A 16,642-nucleotide genomic window follows, 5' to 3' on the forward strand; every position below is an offset into this window, starting at 1 on the left:
ATATAAAATTTCACCAAAATTTAGCAAGTTAGACAAGCCCTCTGGAAACTCGGAATATCTCCGGTATCCGGTGACCAGGAATATTTTCGTGGCTACACCGTAGAACAATATTAGTTTTCCAGTCAAATGCTCTTGGAAGATTTAAAATCGGACCATATTTGACGAAGATACAACACTCCAAAGTTGACCAAAAATTTGCCTATCCTAGTTATTTTGAGTGACCCCTGTATAATTTTAACCAGAACTGGTTTTCAAAAATGAATTACTAGATTTGGTGTAAAAATCACACACATCGTATTCGTTTGATGTCACAAAGTAAAGAGACAGAGCTCTTCAGTTTATTGCTGCTCAACACCTCTACCTGAGAACACGACAACCTGTCGTTTGTTATCGTTTCCAAAAGTCACCAACCGACTAATGCTATGTCGACTACACTTGGGTAAATTTATAAAGAGATGAAATGTCAAAATTGGAACAATCGATTATCCGTCAAAGTCATTGGAAATATTCCAATCGAGCAGAAGACCTGTCACCTCTTTACCCAATTTAGTCTCTTTAGGGTAAACTATAATATTCATTTAGAACGGATATAACACTTATCATCCCTTAAGAGTTCTGAACTCTATCATTTTGAAAATCGAATATCTTGAATACCCATAATTTCAGTTAAATCTAAATCAATTAATTTAACTTTCAATCCGAAAGCAAAGATATTTTGCCAAAACTTCAATTACGTACATAACTCGAACACAGTTAATTGCTAAACGTATCTAATCATAATAAAAAAAATCTTCTTTAAGTTTTATCTTTCTACTGGACCTTCTTGGTACAAAATTGGCGTAGGCGTGATTCGTTCGACAACGTCGGAAGTACAAACATAGAGGTAACTCTAGTAGTTTCCGAAGAAACGTGCTCAACTTTTTGGCTCGGCTCTGGTACTATCTTCGGTCCCAAGCTAATCGATTCACCCCTCGAAACATAGGTAAATCCATTAACCCCTCATTTTATCTGTCAAACTTTCATAGCGAATCAAAACAAACATTGCGTAGTACTAGAATTTCGACTAGAATGGGGTACGTCAATCGTTTGCTTGGGACCAATAGGCTAGTCAAGTAGTGAGCCAATTTAAAATCGTTAGTTTCGTATTGTTTGTTGGTAGAACTCTCGGATGGACCTCGCTTATAGCTGAGCATGGGTGTTCGATCTCGGGCACGTGTAGATTAGGAGGTTCTGGGTCCAAATCCTCGTCATTCTCCAGATCTCCGAATGTTCTCTTCGTCCCTTTCATCGTCCTTTCACCTTCAGCCAACCGAAGCTGAATATTGCGCCTTGGAGACTGTATTAAATTCTGCAGGTACCTGTTTAGGTAAATATGACATGGCAGTTGGATACCTGCTGATTTTTAGTAAAGCTCGATTCAGAGTAAATCTGGACGCACGGTTTAATACATCACCGCGCCCCTTGTGGTTGGAACAAAAAACGTTTGGCAGGCATTTGTTAATGTTTCATTGGCGAAGAAATTGGTGAATTGATCGACGCATCCCGAGATTACGGATCATGGAAGTTGAGAAAAGAAAATTAATTGTGCACAAACATCTAGATAACCCTTCGTGGTCTGCCTCAAAAATAGCAAAAGTGTTAAAATTCCCAAAGTCAACGGTGAGTCTTGTGATCAAACGTTACAAGGATGCTCTGAGAGTGGATAGAGCACAGCGCATCTATCATAAAAGTGGCACTGGGGACAAAGAGCTGAGGAGAAAGGTGTTGAGGTACATAAAAAGCAACCCAGGTGTCTCCATACGTGATTTGGCAAAGAAATACGATTCGAACTTTTCCACTGTGCGTAACATCCTTTCAAGAGAACGATATAAGTATTTTTGTGCCAGTAAACATCCGAATCGCTCCCTGAAACAAAATTTAGTGGCCAAAAAGCGAGCACGATTACTATACGAACGAGTTTTGACGAAATTTGATGGCTGTATTTTAATGGATGACGAAACATATGTCAAAATGGATTATAAACAAATCCCCGGACGAAAATTTTACCTGGCAGCTGGTCGTGAGGAAATCCCTTCCATGTATAAATTTGTTTTTGCTGATGAGCTTGCTCGGAAACTAATGATTTGGCAAGGAATCTGCAGTTGTGACCTCAAAACCAAGGTTTTCATCACATCTCACACAATGACGTCGAAGGTTTACATTAAAGAGTGTCTGAAAAAGCGAATTTTACCCTTCATTTGGCAACACAAGACCAACGTTATGTTTTGGTCGGATCTAGCCAGCTGCAACTACTCTAAGAAGGTACTAGAATGGTATGCTGCAAACTATTTTAATTTCGTCACCAAAGAGATTAATCCTCCGAATTGCCCCGAGTTCAGACCGATCGAAAAATATTGGACAATTGTCAAGCAAAAACTTCGAGGACGCGATAAAGAAGTGACAAATGCACAACAAATGCGTTACCAGCGTCTGTGCAGATGGCATCGATCACAAGTAAAGTGCGACAGTTCGTTCGAAACGGTAAAATGTAATAACTTGTTATGTATCGTTTGAAAGCTGAATAAATACCCTTTTGTTTGACGTTTTGATCAACCGTGTATGTTGTTTAATTCTTGAGTAATGGACACTTGAATGCGTCCAAATTTACTTTGAATCGGGCTTTACCTATTGATTGGTATATAAATCGTTAATAAAAGGTGCATTCTTCAGTGGTGTTGAGTACTTGCAAGTAGTAGACGAAATACGCGTATCTGTCAAAGATAAGTAATTACAACGGAATTAAATGAAAATAAACCTACACACTCAAAGCTCTTCATTTCGCCTTGGTTCGGATTAATTGGGTAGTTCTTTATTTGCCCCCAAGTGGGCATTGGCGTAGCTAATGAGGGTGCAAGGGTGCCAGGCCCTCTCCAGAACTATCCAGCCCCCCAGAATGTTTGATGTTTATTTGACTCAACGGTATCTTATCAAGCTTGTCAAGTTCGATGTTACTATTTAACAGCGATTAATAAAATTAGACCACACACAAAGATTTTTTTAAATCTTTGTTGACTATTTTTCTTATGTTTTGAACTATAATAAGCAATTTTTAGAAATTATATTATAACGATACTTAATCGACGGCAAAACAAGACGTCTTCTAGCTCCACAAGTTGGCCATGAACCCAAGGATTTTTCTTTAACTTCTGGGACCTTCGTAAAACTTCAAGGACTTCTGAGAAGTTTAGAGAACATCGTTGAAATTGAGGAAACTTAGCAGAAATTCTAGAAATTTCATAGATCTTCAGAAAAATTCGTAGACATAAGGAACTGCGTGGAAGTGGAAAATTTATTTATGTTTGAGCATCTTTGTAAAGGGAACATTATTTTATTTCAGGGAACCTCATTATTGATCGGGAAACTCTATATAATTTCAGAGCACTTTTTCAAGCCTCATGGATTTGGAATAGTTGTGGAAATCACGTACAACTTCAAGAAATTTCGTTCGTGGAACTTCGCGGAAAATCAACTAGAACCGTAGAAATGCAGAAGAAGTAGAAGTTTTTCGTAGCGGTTTGAGGAGCTAATTTTTTCCTTGATCATTTCTAAGGTGAATCGTCAATTGGGATTTATTTCAGAGATTGCACGAGTTTTCAAAGACCCTCACTGCTTGAAGGCACAATATTTCTCTTTAGTTTGGCCCATACTTGAGAATGCATCTGTGGTCTGGTCTCCATATGAGCTAGTGTGGAATCTCCGAATAGAACGTGTTCAGGTTGCGGGAAGCCAACCTCAAAGGCTTTCCGCAACCTGCCGTGGCGCGATCCAATGAATTTACCACCTTAGCAGACCGATGCATGCTATTGAACCTGGATACATTGGAACACAGGAGAAAAATGCAACAAGCATTATTTGTAGCGAAACTTTTTAATTACGATGTGGCTTTCACAATTAAACTTCCGTGTTCCTCAAAGGATGTTGCGGCAATCATCCTTACTACTCTCAAGATTCCATCGGACTGCATATGGATCTAAAAACAGTTCAATTAACTTCTAAGAATGCTAAGGGATCCTCGCTTCACTTTAGAGAACTTCGTTGCAGTTTGTCAGAGATATTACCAGGGATGGAAAATCATTTACATTCATTTCGTGCATTCATTTACATTCATTTGCCTCTAACTTTTTTAATCAGCAAAATTCCGTAAAATAGTGTTTGAAGCTTTTGTAGGCTTTTATATTAACTACATTTTTTGTAAGTAACTGAAATCTGTATCTCTTATGTATGATGAATCAGAGCGATTAGAATCCACCATTGTTTTTTCAGTGAATGTAAATTGCATTCACTGAAAAACAATAACATGTTCTGCCAGCTCTATTTCATCATGCATAAGAGATTCATATTTTAGTTATAAACAAAAGTTGTAGTTAATATCAAAAGCTACAAAAACTTTATACATTATTTAACGGTATTCTGTTGATGAAAAAAGTTAGAGGCAAATGAATGTAAATTAATGCACGAAATGAATGTAAATGATTTTCCATCCCTGGATATTACTTCAAAAAAAGTTCCTTGAGCTTCTTAGAGGTTTTGTGAATTTCATTAAATTTCAAGGAATTTTCCAGATGTTCAAGAATATTTGTAGATGATAGGTGTCTTTCCCGCAGTGTAAAGAAATTATATTATACCTATACTTAATCGACAGCAAAACAAGATGTCTTCAGGCTTCACAAGTTGCCCATGAGCCCAAAGATTTTTCTTTAACTTCTGGGACCTTCGTAAAACTTCATGGACTCCTAAGAAGTTCAAAAAACATGTAAGGAATTTAGAGGTCTTCGTAGAATTAAGAGAGTTATAAAAAATATGGAATTCGGAATAAATTCATGGAACTTCATAGAAGTTGAGAAAATTTTGTAAAACTTAAGGGGCTTTGAAGAAACGTTGCAGGAGTCACAGGATATTCTTTCAGACAACCTTTCTTGACAGAAGAAAACATTCAAAAGTTCTGTATATAGACGAAGATATTAGTAAAGTTCTCTGGACAATTTTCCAAGACTTTTGGTTGATCAAGGTCTGTGGATCTCTAATTGTTTGAACATTATAATATTCATTCAAGTTTCATTCAGTTCTTCAAAAAATCGTAAATTTTTTGTCCATCATTTTTACATCATGACCTTTAGCGCAAAAGACGGCATTTGTTATCCCCTAAAACAAAGATATATAAAAAATCAGTTTTGAGAAAAAATATTTCATTTTAATATGGTGCAATATTTTAACTTTCATTTTAAAATGGTGCAATTTTTTTTAAAGTGTTGTTTTTTTTTGTCAAATAGTCTAAGGCATCAAAGCGAGCGGACAAACTATTTTCGAGTAACAGTTTCCGAAGATAAACTTAATGTTTTCTATAGACCCTTTTCAAAAATAAGGCGTGATTCAAAATTGTGAATTGAAGATGTCTTTCCTTTCTTGGGCAAAAGAACGTTTCTGCAAATTTCATCCAATTAAAATAAAATAAAATAATACGAGGGGTACTCGTACACCAGGTTGAGAGCCACTGCGGTATGGTAAGCAACAGAAGCTGCTTGCACGTGCTTCCACAACACATTCGCGAAGCTGGATAGGCTTTATCTTCGGCAGATCCACCCTTGCGGCGATCAGTTTTAGGTGATCGCTTGTACGGTGCGGTTCGATATTCGGAATACATTTGCAGTGCTAAAAATAATCTTAACGCAACAAACGATGTTTCGATACGTTGTTCTGCTGGTTGTGGTTGTGCTGATGCTGTTGGTGAATAGTGGTTATGGATACATCGTCAAGGATGGAAATTGCTCTCTGGTTTCCAGTAGCATGCCTGTGGTGACCAATTTTGAGCTGGAAAAGGTTTGTATTATATCACGGAACAAGAAAGCGAAGTGTGGGGTTCGTGTCTATATGATTAACCGTCATCACTCGTCGCTCGTCGGTGTAGCGTACTGTGTGTGCCATAGAGTGAGGGTTCGATTGCTGCTCAAACCTCTCTGATTGCAGACTTTATCAATTATTGTCGTTTTATGTGCTATAACAATCTGGTAACTGAGGTTAGTCAATCGCCAAAAAAATGTTTCAGTGATAGTATATTTAAAGTTTGTAAATAGTAATAATTGTCAATACAATCACTGCACTTGATAAAAATAAAAACTTGAAAGTGTGCAAGTATTTCGGAAGTTCAGTAACGTTTTCTTCTAACTAGATTGAACACTCTTAAGGTGTTAGACCAGTGTAGAAGCCGAAAAAAAGGGTCAATCGTAATTTTTTTTTTGCGAAAAGAAACACTCTAAAAAAATGCGGTTTTCAGTATTTTGTTGAAAATATTATATATAATGTTCCCACATTTTGATTCTTGAAATGTGCAGGGAGGTGGCGCTGTAGTCGTCTAAGTGATGGCATCCCCGGCGTGAAGCGGTTTGCGGGCGGAAACGATTTGCAGTCGGAGGTAATCCTAGAACAAAATGGATAATAGTTTTTATAAACTAGAATGTTTAAACTAGTGAAGTACCTGGCCGATCACAGCAAAGAGAAGGAATTTTACATGACATGTAAACCAAAACCATTTTAAAATAACATCGTTTTAAACTACGTTTTAATTTGATTTTACATTAAAAATCATGCACATTAAAAGAGCATGATAAAACTCATAAAACTACAAGTATATTCGATTAGTTTTCTCCTGCATTGTGTTCTTCTCCACACGATGAAAAAACTTATCGAAGAACATCGAATTTTCAACGATAAAACCTATAAACAACAAACATTGAGAAAGCTTATACGGCGGACGGACCGATTATTCGATCAGTCACGTTTTTAGTGGAAAAAAAAATAATGACAGACACAATATTGATTAAAGCGGTTTCATACCGAGATCACTTTTAGTTCGTTCAGAAAAAAAATTGAAATGGAAAAAAAAGAAAAACATTCAAAAATGCGTTCGTGGTTCCTTTTTGACGTAGACTACGTCTTACGGGAAGGTACAAGGGGTAAATCGAAAATCTAAAATTGCGACAACCACGTAAAGGTGTAAGATTTTGAACACTTATAACTTTGTCATTTATAGATGAAATTAAAATCCAAATACACCAATCGATAGGAAACATCTTTCGTAAGCGGTTGCAATAAACGCTTTTTCAATTATTTTTTTTTTATAAAAAAAAAGCTGTTTTAAAAATGGACAAATAAAAAGTGATAATTTAATCACTGGTTTCATGAAATAAACGTTCTCACCAAAACCAGTCCTCCTTGAATCTGAAAAGCTATAAAACAGCGCTGCTAATATGCCTCAACTCATTTTCGCTTCGGACGGCGGGTAAGCAGGTAGCAGCAGCAGCAGCAGGAAGGCGGTTCCTGTCAAGTGCGCAGCGTTCGAGTTTTGCACCTCGAACTTTGCGCGTCGTTCCCGTCGAGATCACTGGCACACCACTAAATCAGGTAGGGGAAAATTTCCTCTATCTCATGGTAGTGTTAGCATGCGTGGGTGAGCTACCACACGGAAACAAATCCGATTCCATTTTCATGAATAAGAAATCATGAAATGGAAAAACTTGCCATCCCATGAAATCATAACAATGATTCATGATTTCGTCATGGAAATTCATGATTTCATAATGCAGTGGAATCAAGGCCGCTACAAGCGTTACACGTACTTGGCAAACCGTATTCATAAACCGCACTACATAGGTATCTCTTATACGCCTTTTGTCTTCCGTCTTATACAAGTACTGATAGTCTAGTGGTCAAAGAATGGGTTTAATTATCTCAAGGTTTTTGGTTCGAATCCAGTCTGATGCTTTATTCTATTCTTTTTACATTTTTTTGGTAAAAGTTAAACCCATGAATTTTAGATCATGATTTGAAATCGGATGATTCATCATTTTGGGAATGTTTGCTGCGTTACGCAAAAGTTGCTCATGATATCATGAATATTATTCATGGTGTATTTTCATAACATGAAAATACGCTTTGTTCATGAAATCATGAGTCATTTTTCTCATTTCGGAGATCGGATTTTTTCCCGTGCAGTTACGCCAAATCGACGATCAAATGCGTTGTTTAAACAAGCTGATACATTCCTTCGAAAAAGTAATCGAGAAATACTTCGTGGGCTGTGTACCAATTGCCGAGTTTTTTATCGTGACATTTCGAAAGTTATTTTCAATGTTTGAAAATGCCGGAAATTGATCAGTTTTCAAACAGAGCTCAGCCACGGTTACCAAAATTTAACTTCTACTCAGTCCGAAATAACCACGCTCGTTATTCGATAACTCATCTGTCACTTTTAACCACGAGATAAATTTAACTCGCCCATTGCGACACAGCCTTGGAAGTAAAATTAGGGCCATCCATAAATTACGTATATATGTTTGACCAATTAACCCCCTTTCCCCCTCGGAGCGTGTTTTGCAATACACCTAATACATGGCCGGTCCCAACTTCTGAAACCCCTCTCTTCCCTCAACTACTACGTTATTCATGAAAGCTCCCACTGAGCAACACTGAAAATCAGCAGCACACCACACAAAACGGGTTGGATAATTTCGGTATTGATCATCAATATTTCGCGATCAGAACATTTTAACTTGAAATCCCTCCATTTAATTATCGGTACATCTTTAATCCATTGATTGAATTAAAAAATTCTTAATATGGTTTTTTAAGATTTCGTGCGTTTTGTGAACGCACATTCATTATTTTGCATAAGAAAACGGCAACGGGGTGTTTCTGTGGTGATAAGAAGGATTTTCCTACACAGATTGCAATTTTCTGTTCCAAGCACTGGAATTATCAGACGGTACCTCTATTTATGCTTTTAGATTAGCTATGAAAGTCCCTCCTTCTTGGAAAATTATGCTAGAGAACGGTTTATACAACCCCAGTTTTTTTTTTTTGCTGATGGGGGCGAGGCATAGCCAGCCGTTCGATTGCACAATTCTTCAAGTAGGAGGGACTTGCAATGCTTATCTCTTAGCATAAATAGAGGTACCGTCAAGTTTTTTCAGTGCTAGGTTCTGAAATTCGAAAGTGAGCGTTCAAAAGGGCCTACTTGTAATGTTCGATTCTCTTCATCGATTTTCTGTTTACATTGCTACAGCTAAGCAAAACAATTCAATTTGAACATTGCACTAGGTGCTAAGTAAGACTGATTATCTTCGTCGACTTTCTCCTTGAATCCACTCGGCCCAGGTATTTTCAGCACACATATCGATAAATGAAGTTTTTATCTCGCATCTAATACAACAAACACAACAAGAAACGATGCTGTGCTCAAGTTATTAAGACTGTGTTCCATTTGGTGAATGTTTACGCTTTCTCGAAAATCGGCGATCAACAACAGGGATTTTCGAACATCTTAATTTATTTTCGAAGTGTCAAATCTAAGTGAAGATTTTCCAAATGGAACACAGCCTTAGTATTTTTTTATTTCTTCAATCGGTAGATAAAAGATGTACCGAGAACTTATTGGAGGGATTTATGGCTAATTGATTCCCGATCAACTATGAAATTTTGCATAACATTGGTGCAAAATTGTGCACTCCGTTTAGGGTTTTGAAGTTGAATCGCTGAGGAAACCTTATTTCTGATCAATCTCATTGCCACATAAAAATGTCAAGAGTACAGATATCAGTTCTCACAAAACTTATAACAAAGAAACTGGAACTTCGCGTTTGTTGCAGTCCAGTACACAAGGAGTTTCAATTTCATGAGCGATGTCACAACCGTCCAAGATTTGTGTCCTTGAAATCTTGAAGTGCTAGAGAATATCAGACATCATGACGGTCATTGTTGGACACTTCAATGAATCACCTGAAGAAAGCCTTTCTCATATCTGATTGTAATTTAGGAACCAAATGAAATAGAATATGTATTCGCATTTTTATGAGGTCCTGAAATTAACCAAGTTTTACTAAGTAGGAAATCCAAAATAAATACATAGGACCGAAATCATAGGTTACTTCTACTGTATTTTAAATCAATATCTAGAAAAACGCACGAGAATTTCATTACACAGCTTAACGTAGTCTACGTCAACCATGCGGTCGTGTCTTGTACACAACCCCACCAATTTTCTCCTCCTGACTGATCGTGTTGATGCAGTCGTGGAAGTGTAGGGTATGTACTGTACCGTGAAGGCGGGTTTTTCCGCGTGGGTGATAATTCCGCGTACTTGACAATCAGTTCAATTTTATGCAAATTCGTTCAAAAAGCAATATATTTTTGATATTTGACCAGAAAAAAAAACATTCAAATTTTTGCTATATAGCGCACATAAAATTAACGTGCCCTTAGCAAAATTTTACACGAGTTCAGAAATTAACATGCTGCTTTTTTCGAGTCATGTACAATTAAAAACCATCATCGCGTAATTTTGCGAAAGATCGTGTAATTTTGTCCCTATTAGTTTAGATTGTGAATTTTGGTTGATTTTTTTTGCTTCCTGACAGCTACACTGAACACGTCCAGAAGGTTTACGTAGTGAAAGTAGAAAAATTTACGTTTATTTTCAGATTTTTTAAGTTTCAACATTTGGTTTTACATTTCAATTGGTTAGCCTATGGCTCTTCATCTTTGTTCTAGTTAATTACTTATTCTAATGTGATGATTGCGCTTAGCGCTAATTTACAGGATACCCTTTTAAGGGCTTGTTTTCATTTGAATTTAAAAATTTGATAACCTACCTACCTGAGCACAGGAACCTACCTAACTACTTGAACTAGGTTGCCAAATCACGAATGATCTGGTGGTTTGATCGCAAAAGGTGACCCTGTACCTTTCCAGCGTGGACGTCTTTCGCTCCTCGAGTGTTTGAAGACCGGCCAGGTGGTGAATCTCAGAATTACGAGTTCACGGTGGACTGTTAAGGGTCATTCTGAGGATCTTGTTTTGGATCCTCTGAATCTTTAGGTGGTGGCACTTAGCACAACGCTCCCAGTTTGGCATACCATACTCAATAGCCGGCAGATTGATCTGCTTGTGAACAGCAAGCTTGTTTTTGAGGGACAGGCTGGACTTCCTGTTTATCAGAGGGTAGAGTGACCTAATCAAGATGTTACACTTGGTGGATCTCTTGTCCACATGGGATCGGAATAGCAATTTGCTATCGAGGGTGAGACCAAGGTAGACTACTTCACTCGACCATTCAATGGGAGTGCTATCAAGATGGATCATGACGTTAGCAGGCGGAACAAGCCGAGGTGAATTCGAGTGTGGAAACAGAATGGTTTGTGTTTTAGCTGCATTGATACAAATCTTCCAGCTCTTGAAATAGTCGGACAGAACATCCAGGCCTGATTGTAGAGCACGGATCACTCGACCCTTATAGATAGATTATGGAAGTTTCAAATGCGAACATTGACAGGATACCACCACCCGGCAGGGGAGGAGCGTCTGACGTGAAAATGTTGAAAAGGATAGGCCCAAGCAGTCTACCCTGAGAGACCCCAGCATCAACGTTGAACGTATCAGAGGGGACGTTGTTCAAGTAGACCTGGAATGATCTGCCTCGCTAGAATGTCTGGCGTAGGTAGACAATTTATCTGGAGGGGGCCTAGATAATTCTGGAGAGGAGCTAGATAATTTTGGAGGGGGCCTCGATAGTTCTGGAGGGGGCCTATATAATTCTGGAGGGGCCTTCTCGACGTCCAACAATGCCATGGCAGATGTATTGGAAACGGACTTGTTCCGCTTGATGATGTTAGTAACCCGTGCGCGTTGGTGGATTGTAGAGTGGCCTTTCCTAAGCCCGAATTGCTCTTTGAGAAAGATGTTATTATCATTAGAAAACACAAGTAGACGGCTGAGTATCAACTTTTCGAATAGCTTCGAGATGGAGGACAAGAGGCTGATGGGGCAATAGATTTTGGCACTGGTCGGATCTTTACCAGGCTTGCGTATTGGAATCACTTTGGCTAACTTCCAGCATGCAGGGAAGTAGCCAAGCTCCAAACATTTGTTGAAGATAACGGTTGAAGAAGTCAATACTCAAGTTTTTCAACTCGAGGTTGACTACACCATCCATACCCGTGGCCTTTATGTTTTTAGTGCTTCTAACAGCTGCTATCATCTCATCAGCCGATATTCTCAGAAGGTTTACGCGAAATACGGGCAACGTAAAGTTACACACTACAAAAAAAATCGTGAAAATTTCGGTTCCCTGAGACCGACACATGCAAGCGGCCCCTTTGACATAAGAAACAGTTGAAAGAAACTAGAAAATCAATTCAATCAAACGTTTTCTTCGTCGAGTTGCTTATGTTTCGGTTTGAGAACACTTAATTTAACATGAAATGTTTGCTTACGTTCCATGATTTGGCCAAAACGCGATCCTGAAAGCTATACACGACGATGCTGACGAAGTTTGATTTCGTGGAAATGACCTTCTGAAAGAAAAATTGACAAATTTTATATGTCATATACAAACTTTACCACCTCTTCTTGCATCTTACAAATAAAAATTGTCATTATAGTATCCCATTGTTTCATAATACCGAAAAAATGCATTTTAGCTGTATTGAGCAATTGCAAGCCTGCTTGCCACCATACAAACATCGCTGTATGCTGTTAGCTATTGAGATACTGGAGAAACGTAGGTCTAACTAGCAAGCAGTTTTCGCTATGGTCCTGACCAACGAGGTTGATACTTCTGATATTTATGATACGGTTCATGGCTTCACGCGGTTCAACGAAATATCTTTTCTTTTTTTTTCCTTTGGTTTGTGTTTTCCGTCGATCTTGTTTTCCGTGCTGAGCACCAATGCTATCGACGTCCCAGGAAGGCAGCTCCCACACCTGGAACCTACCTATCGACCCATCAACTTCATGAACCGGGGACCAACGGCTTTACTTCCCATCCGAAGGAAGGCGTGATCAGAGATGTTATGCCTCAGAACATCCCGGCGGCGCCGACTAGGATTGAACCCAGGCCTGCTGGGGTGAGAGGTAATCACGCTTACCACTACACCACCGGTGCCGTTAATCAACGAAATATCTGAGATCTTCGATTTCCATGTTCCTGCTGCTGACCTACGGAATCGTCTCACCAACCAGGGGTTGAAACAGTTGACGTTTTTTACTACTTCGTTGTCGTGCGCGACAGTCTCTTTGTATTCGTACATTCATGCTCTACCGTCGTCTTTCTCACACAACACAAACGGTAGACAACATTCGAGCAAAATGAATATTATCAAATAACGACCATATGACAATGTGTTAATTTGTTCTAATTCCTCAATTTTATGGCAATTAAACCATTTCTGATTAGAAATATTATTACTAGAACATCACGGCTTGCTAATTTCAGAATTCACACAAGTACAACAATAGCAGCTCTTATTATGAGAAAAACTAAAATACACAAATACATGCCGGTCTTCGACGACCATGTCGTATGACAGAGACTGTCGTATGACATTTATGTTTGGTACTGTAGCATGTTTTGCAAATATCGGAAGAAAATACGTCGACTACGGTGACCGCTTACACCACTGGCAATGATGCAAGCCGGACCGCTACCCTACTAGGTTTTCTTAAAGAGGCAGAACTCCTCCACCTAGTTTGACAACTACCACTTCGGTGCTCGCTGCCGGCAGCAAACGGACTACTGACCCCTACAGACCTACGGTACAACCAGAACCCACCCGCAAAGAACCATTGACCCTTCCTGACAGCAAACTAGACAGCATACAACACTCTGTTTTAAACAACTCTGTATTAGGGGGACCCCTTCTGGAGCCCCATTCCTCCTTTCCGAGACCCCTTCGGAGATCCCCAGAGACGAACCAGCCATTGACTGAAAGTCTCCCTAATAAAGTAACCAACTCCTCGCCCCCAGCACGGTCTATTTTATGGCATTACACATTTTTTTTCTTGATTTGTTTTCCGTCGATCTTGTTTTCCGTACTGCTTTCAGCTTCTAATTGGATAAATTTATGCAAAGGACGCAGATAAAGTAGAGCATCTAGTGACATACTCGGTGTGCTGTTCATTGCACCAGTTATTGAGAGAGTAGCAAGTCTTCTGAGCCGATTTTTCATTAGTTTTCGGCCACCAAACCAATGATGCATAGGCTAAATATTCTGGGTCTTACAATCGTCAAATAAATCCAGTGGATCATTTAGGCCCCATTTCCTACCAAAAGTTTTCTTATTTATCCAAAGAGCATTTATTGCCTTATTAACAACCTACTCTATAAGGGAATTCCAGTTAAGTTTACAGTCAAGAATGACTCCCAGATACTTGACTGTTCGTGAAAGTTCTAAAGAAATTTCTTTCAATTTTAAGTTATTTATGGAAAATTTCCTTTTTCGTGTGAACGGTACAATAGTGGTCTTAGAAAGGTTTATATTCAACCCTTCTTTAGTGCACCACGACGAAACATAATTGAAAGCAGTTTGCATTCTATTTGAAATGACATTATCAAATTTTCCTCGTACTATTATGACTATGTCATCAGCACCACAGCCAATTATCTCGAAACCCTTTGCGTTTTTGAGAAGTTCGTCAACTATTAAAGACCATAAAAGAGGAGAAAGAACACCTACTTGAGGACACCGGTTTAGTTCCCGTGATCAGAGATTTCCTGCCTCAGAAAATCCCGACGGTGCCGACTGGGATTGATCCCAGGCCCTTTCAAGTAAGAGGCGTTCACGCTTACCACTACACCACCGGAGCCGCTAGCATTACACATTCAGCCAAGATGTGCAACATGCACAAAGCCGTGAGCAATGCGATTCGATTTAGTCTCCTCTGCCGCTATCGCGAAGAATTCCAAGCGACAAGTTCATTAATACAAATAGGCTCCTAGGTATTAACTAGTTGTTCAACAACACACACGCTTGCACTGTCACAAATCTTGGCAGATAGGTTGGTAGGGTGGTTTGTAAATCTATCACTTTGAAATTGCCCTTGACCGGATCAGTAGCAGCATCATAAACATCTGAGATGCAATCAGCGGAGCCTTAGAGCTTTTCAAATGCTAATGATTTTGAATGCGCTACCATAATATGACGCAACAGTTAAGTGACTTTGATGTAAAAAGCATCATCAGTATCAGTAGAAAAGTCATTGCATGGAGAAAAAATTTTATTTCATCAACTTGGCATTTAAGTCAAATTAAGTCAAATGGCGAATTCATATCAAGACGGCATCAAAATGTGATGAAATCGAAAGCAAAAAGTCTTAACTTACATAATTATCCACCTAAGGAGGGACGGATGCGGTGTATGTTTATCACTTGGAAGTCAACCAAGCTTTTTTGGTGATTTGTTTTCATTTCGTGTTGTCTTTAGGGTTTTGTTTTGAGAAAAGGAAATGACATAATATGAACTCAAAAATGCTTGTGCGCTGAAATGCCTGGGGGTTAAACAGTAGACATGTATGTATGTGTCATGCAATCCGAGCTTGATGATGTTTTAAATGGTGCAATGTTGATGAGAAACGAGTTTGAATGATTTGGCGTGAAATTGATAATTTCAATTTCTTCCCCAGTATCTTGGCAAATGGTATGAAATCGAACGATACGAACAGGACTACCAGCGGAATCTGGAGTGCGTAACGGCAGAGTACATCCGAAATAGCCAGGATGCATCGGTAGATGTCAAGAGCAAGGGATTCCTAGCAACCAAGGATGCATACGCTTCATTTGCCGGAATAGCTGTAATGTCCGATCCTCAGGCGAATCCTACCGTTGGAAAATTGAACGTTAGCTATGGGATCAGAGGTATATCTTTGAAACAAAATTGATCAACATGTTTAAACAACTTATCTATGTACTGCAATCAGCTAGTGGAATTTCCAACTATTGGATCGTGGACACCGACTACGTAAACTATGCAGTAGTTTATTCCTGCACACCAATTGCCGATTCCGAATCCATCATCGAAGGATATTGGCTTCTCTCCCGAACACCAGCCCTCGCTGAAGAGCCGCAGCTAATGGACAAGCTACAATATCTACAAACGAATTATTTCGTACCTTCGCACGTCAGAGCTACCAACCAAAGCGAATCATTGTAAGTTTCTTAATTGGTCATATAACATACATAAGTCTTCTTAATTTGACATCATCTCTCCATTTTCTTTCAGATGCCGAAAAGAGCCTGAAATACCACCGGTTCCAGCAGAGACCGTTCTGCCACCGTTGCCATGAAATTGGTCGTAAATTTAACTGCCTTCGTCTCAAATTTGTCAAATCCGGTCGACTATTTCAGACATCGACAGTGGTGCCATCATAAGCACACAGTATTAACCAAGCCATCTTCGACACTTTTACTTTCAACCACTCAACAACAAGACTAACCGGCCGGCCACTGAGTGTGATTCTCTTTAATCTTCTTTTCTTTCGACATCCATACATTATACCTAGGCGATAAGTTTTTTGTTTCCTTTGATTTGTTTTCCTTACTGAGTACCAATACTACCGACGCTAGGGAGGCAGCTCCCACACCTGGACCCTACCTATCGACCCATCATGGACCGGGGACCAACGGCTTTACTTCCGTTCTGAAGGAAGACGTGGTGATCAGAGTTTTATGCCTCAGAAAATCCCGACGGCGCCGACTGGGATTGAACCCAGGCCCTTTGGAGTGAGAGGCAGTCACGCTTACCACTTCATCACGGGCACCACTCTAGGCGATAAGTTA

At 39.1% G+C, this 16,642-nt stretch overlaps 2 protein-coding genes across 2 annotated transcripts in view; both read left to right on the forward strand.

Annotated features, from left to right (window-relative positions):
• The window catches only part of LOC135702319 (uncharacterized), an 85,316-nt gene that overhangs the window by 41,703 nt on the left and 26,971 nt on the right, over positions 1-16,642 (forward strand). The gene's annotated exons all lie outside the window — the stretch shown is intronic.
• Positions 5,661-16,638, forward strand: LOC135702301 (apolipoprotein D-like). The gene is made up of 4 exons (XM_065223332.1): positions 5,661-5,856; positions 15,490-15,721; positions 15,784-16,012; positions 16,086-16,638. The coding sequence occupies exons 1-4, from the start codon at positions 5,716-5,718 to the stop codon at positions 16,147-16,149; spliced, it is 666 nt and encodes a 221-aa protein (XP_065079404.1). The 5' UTR covers positions 5,661-5,715; the 3' UTR covers positions 16,150-16,638.

This window comes from Ochlerotatus camptorhynchus, unplaced genomic scaffold (assembly GCF_037179485.1).
Source record: "Ochlerotatus camptorhynchus isolate MF236.1 unplaced genomic scaffold, CSIRO-AGI_Acam_v1.1 ptg000191l, whole genome shotgun sequence".
Classification (NCBI taxonomy): Eukaryota; Metazoa; Arthropoda; class Insecta; order Diptera; family Culicidae; genus Ochlerotatus; species Ochlerotatus camptorhynchus.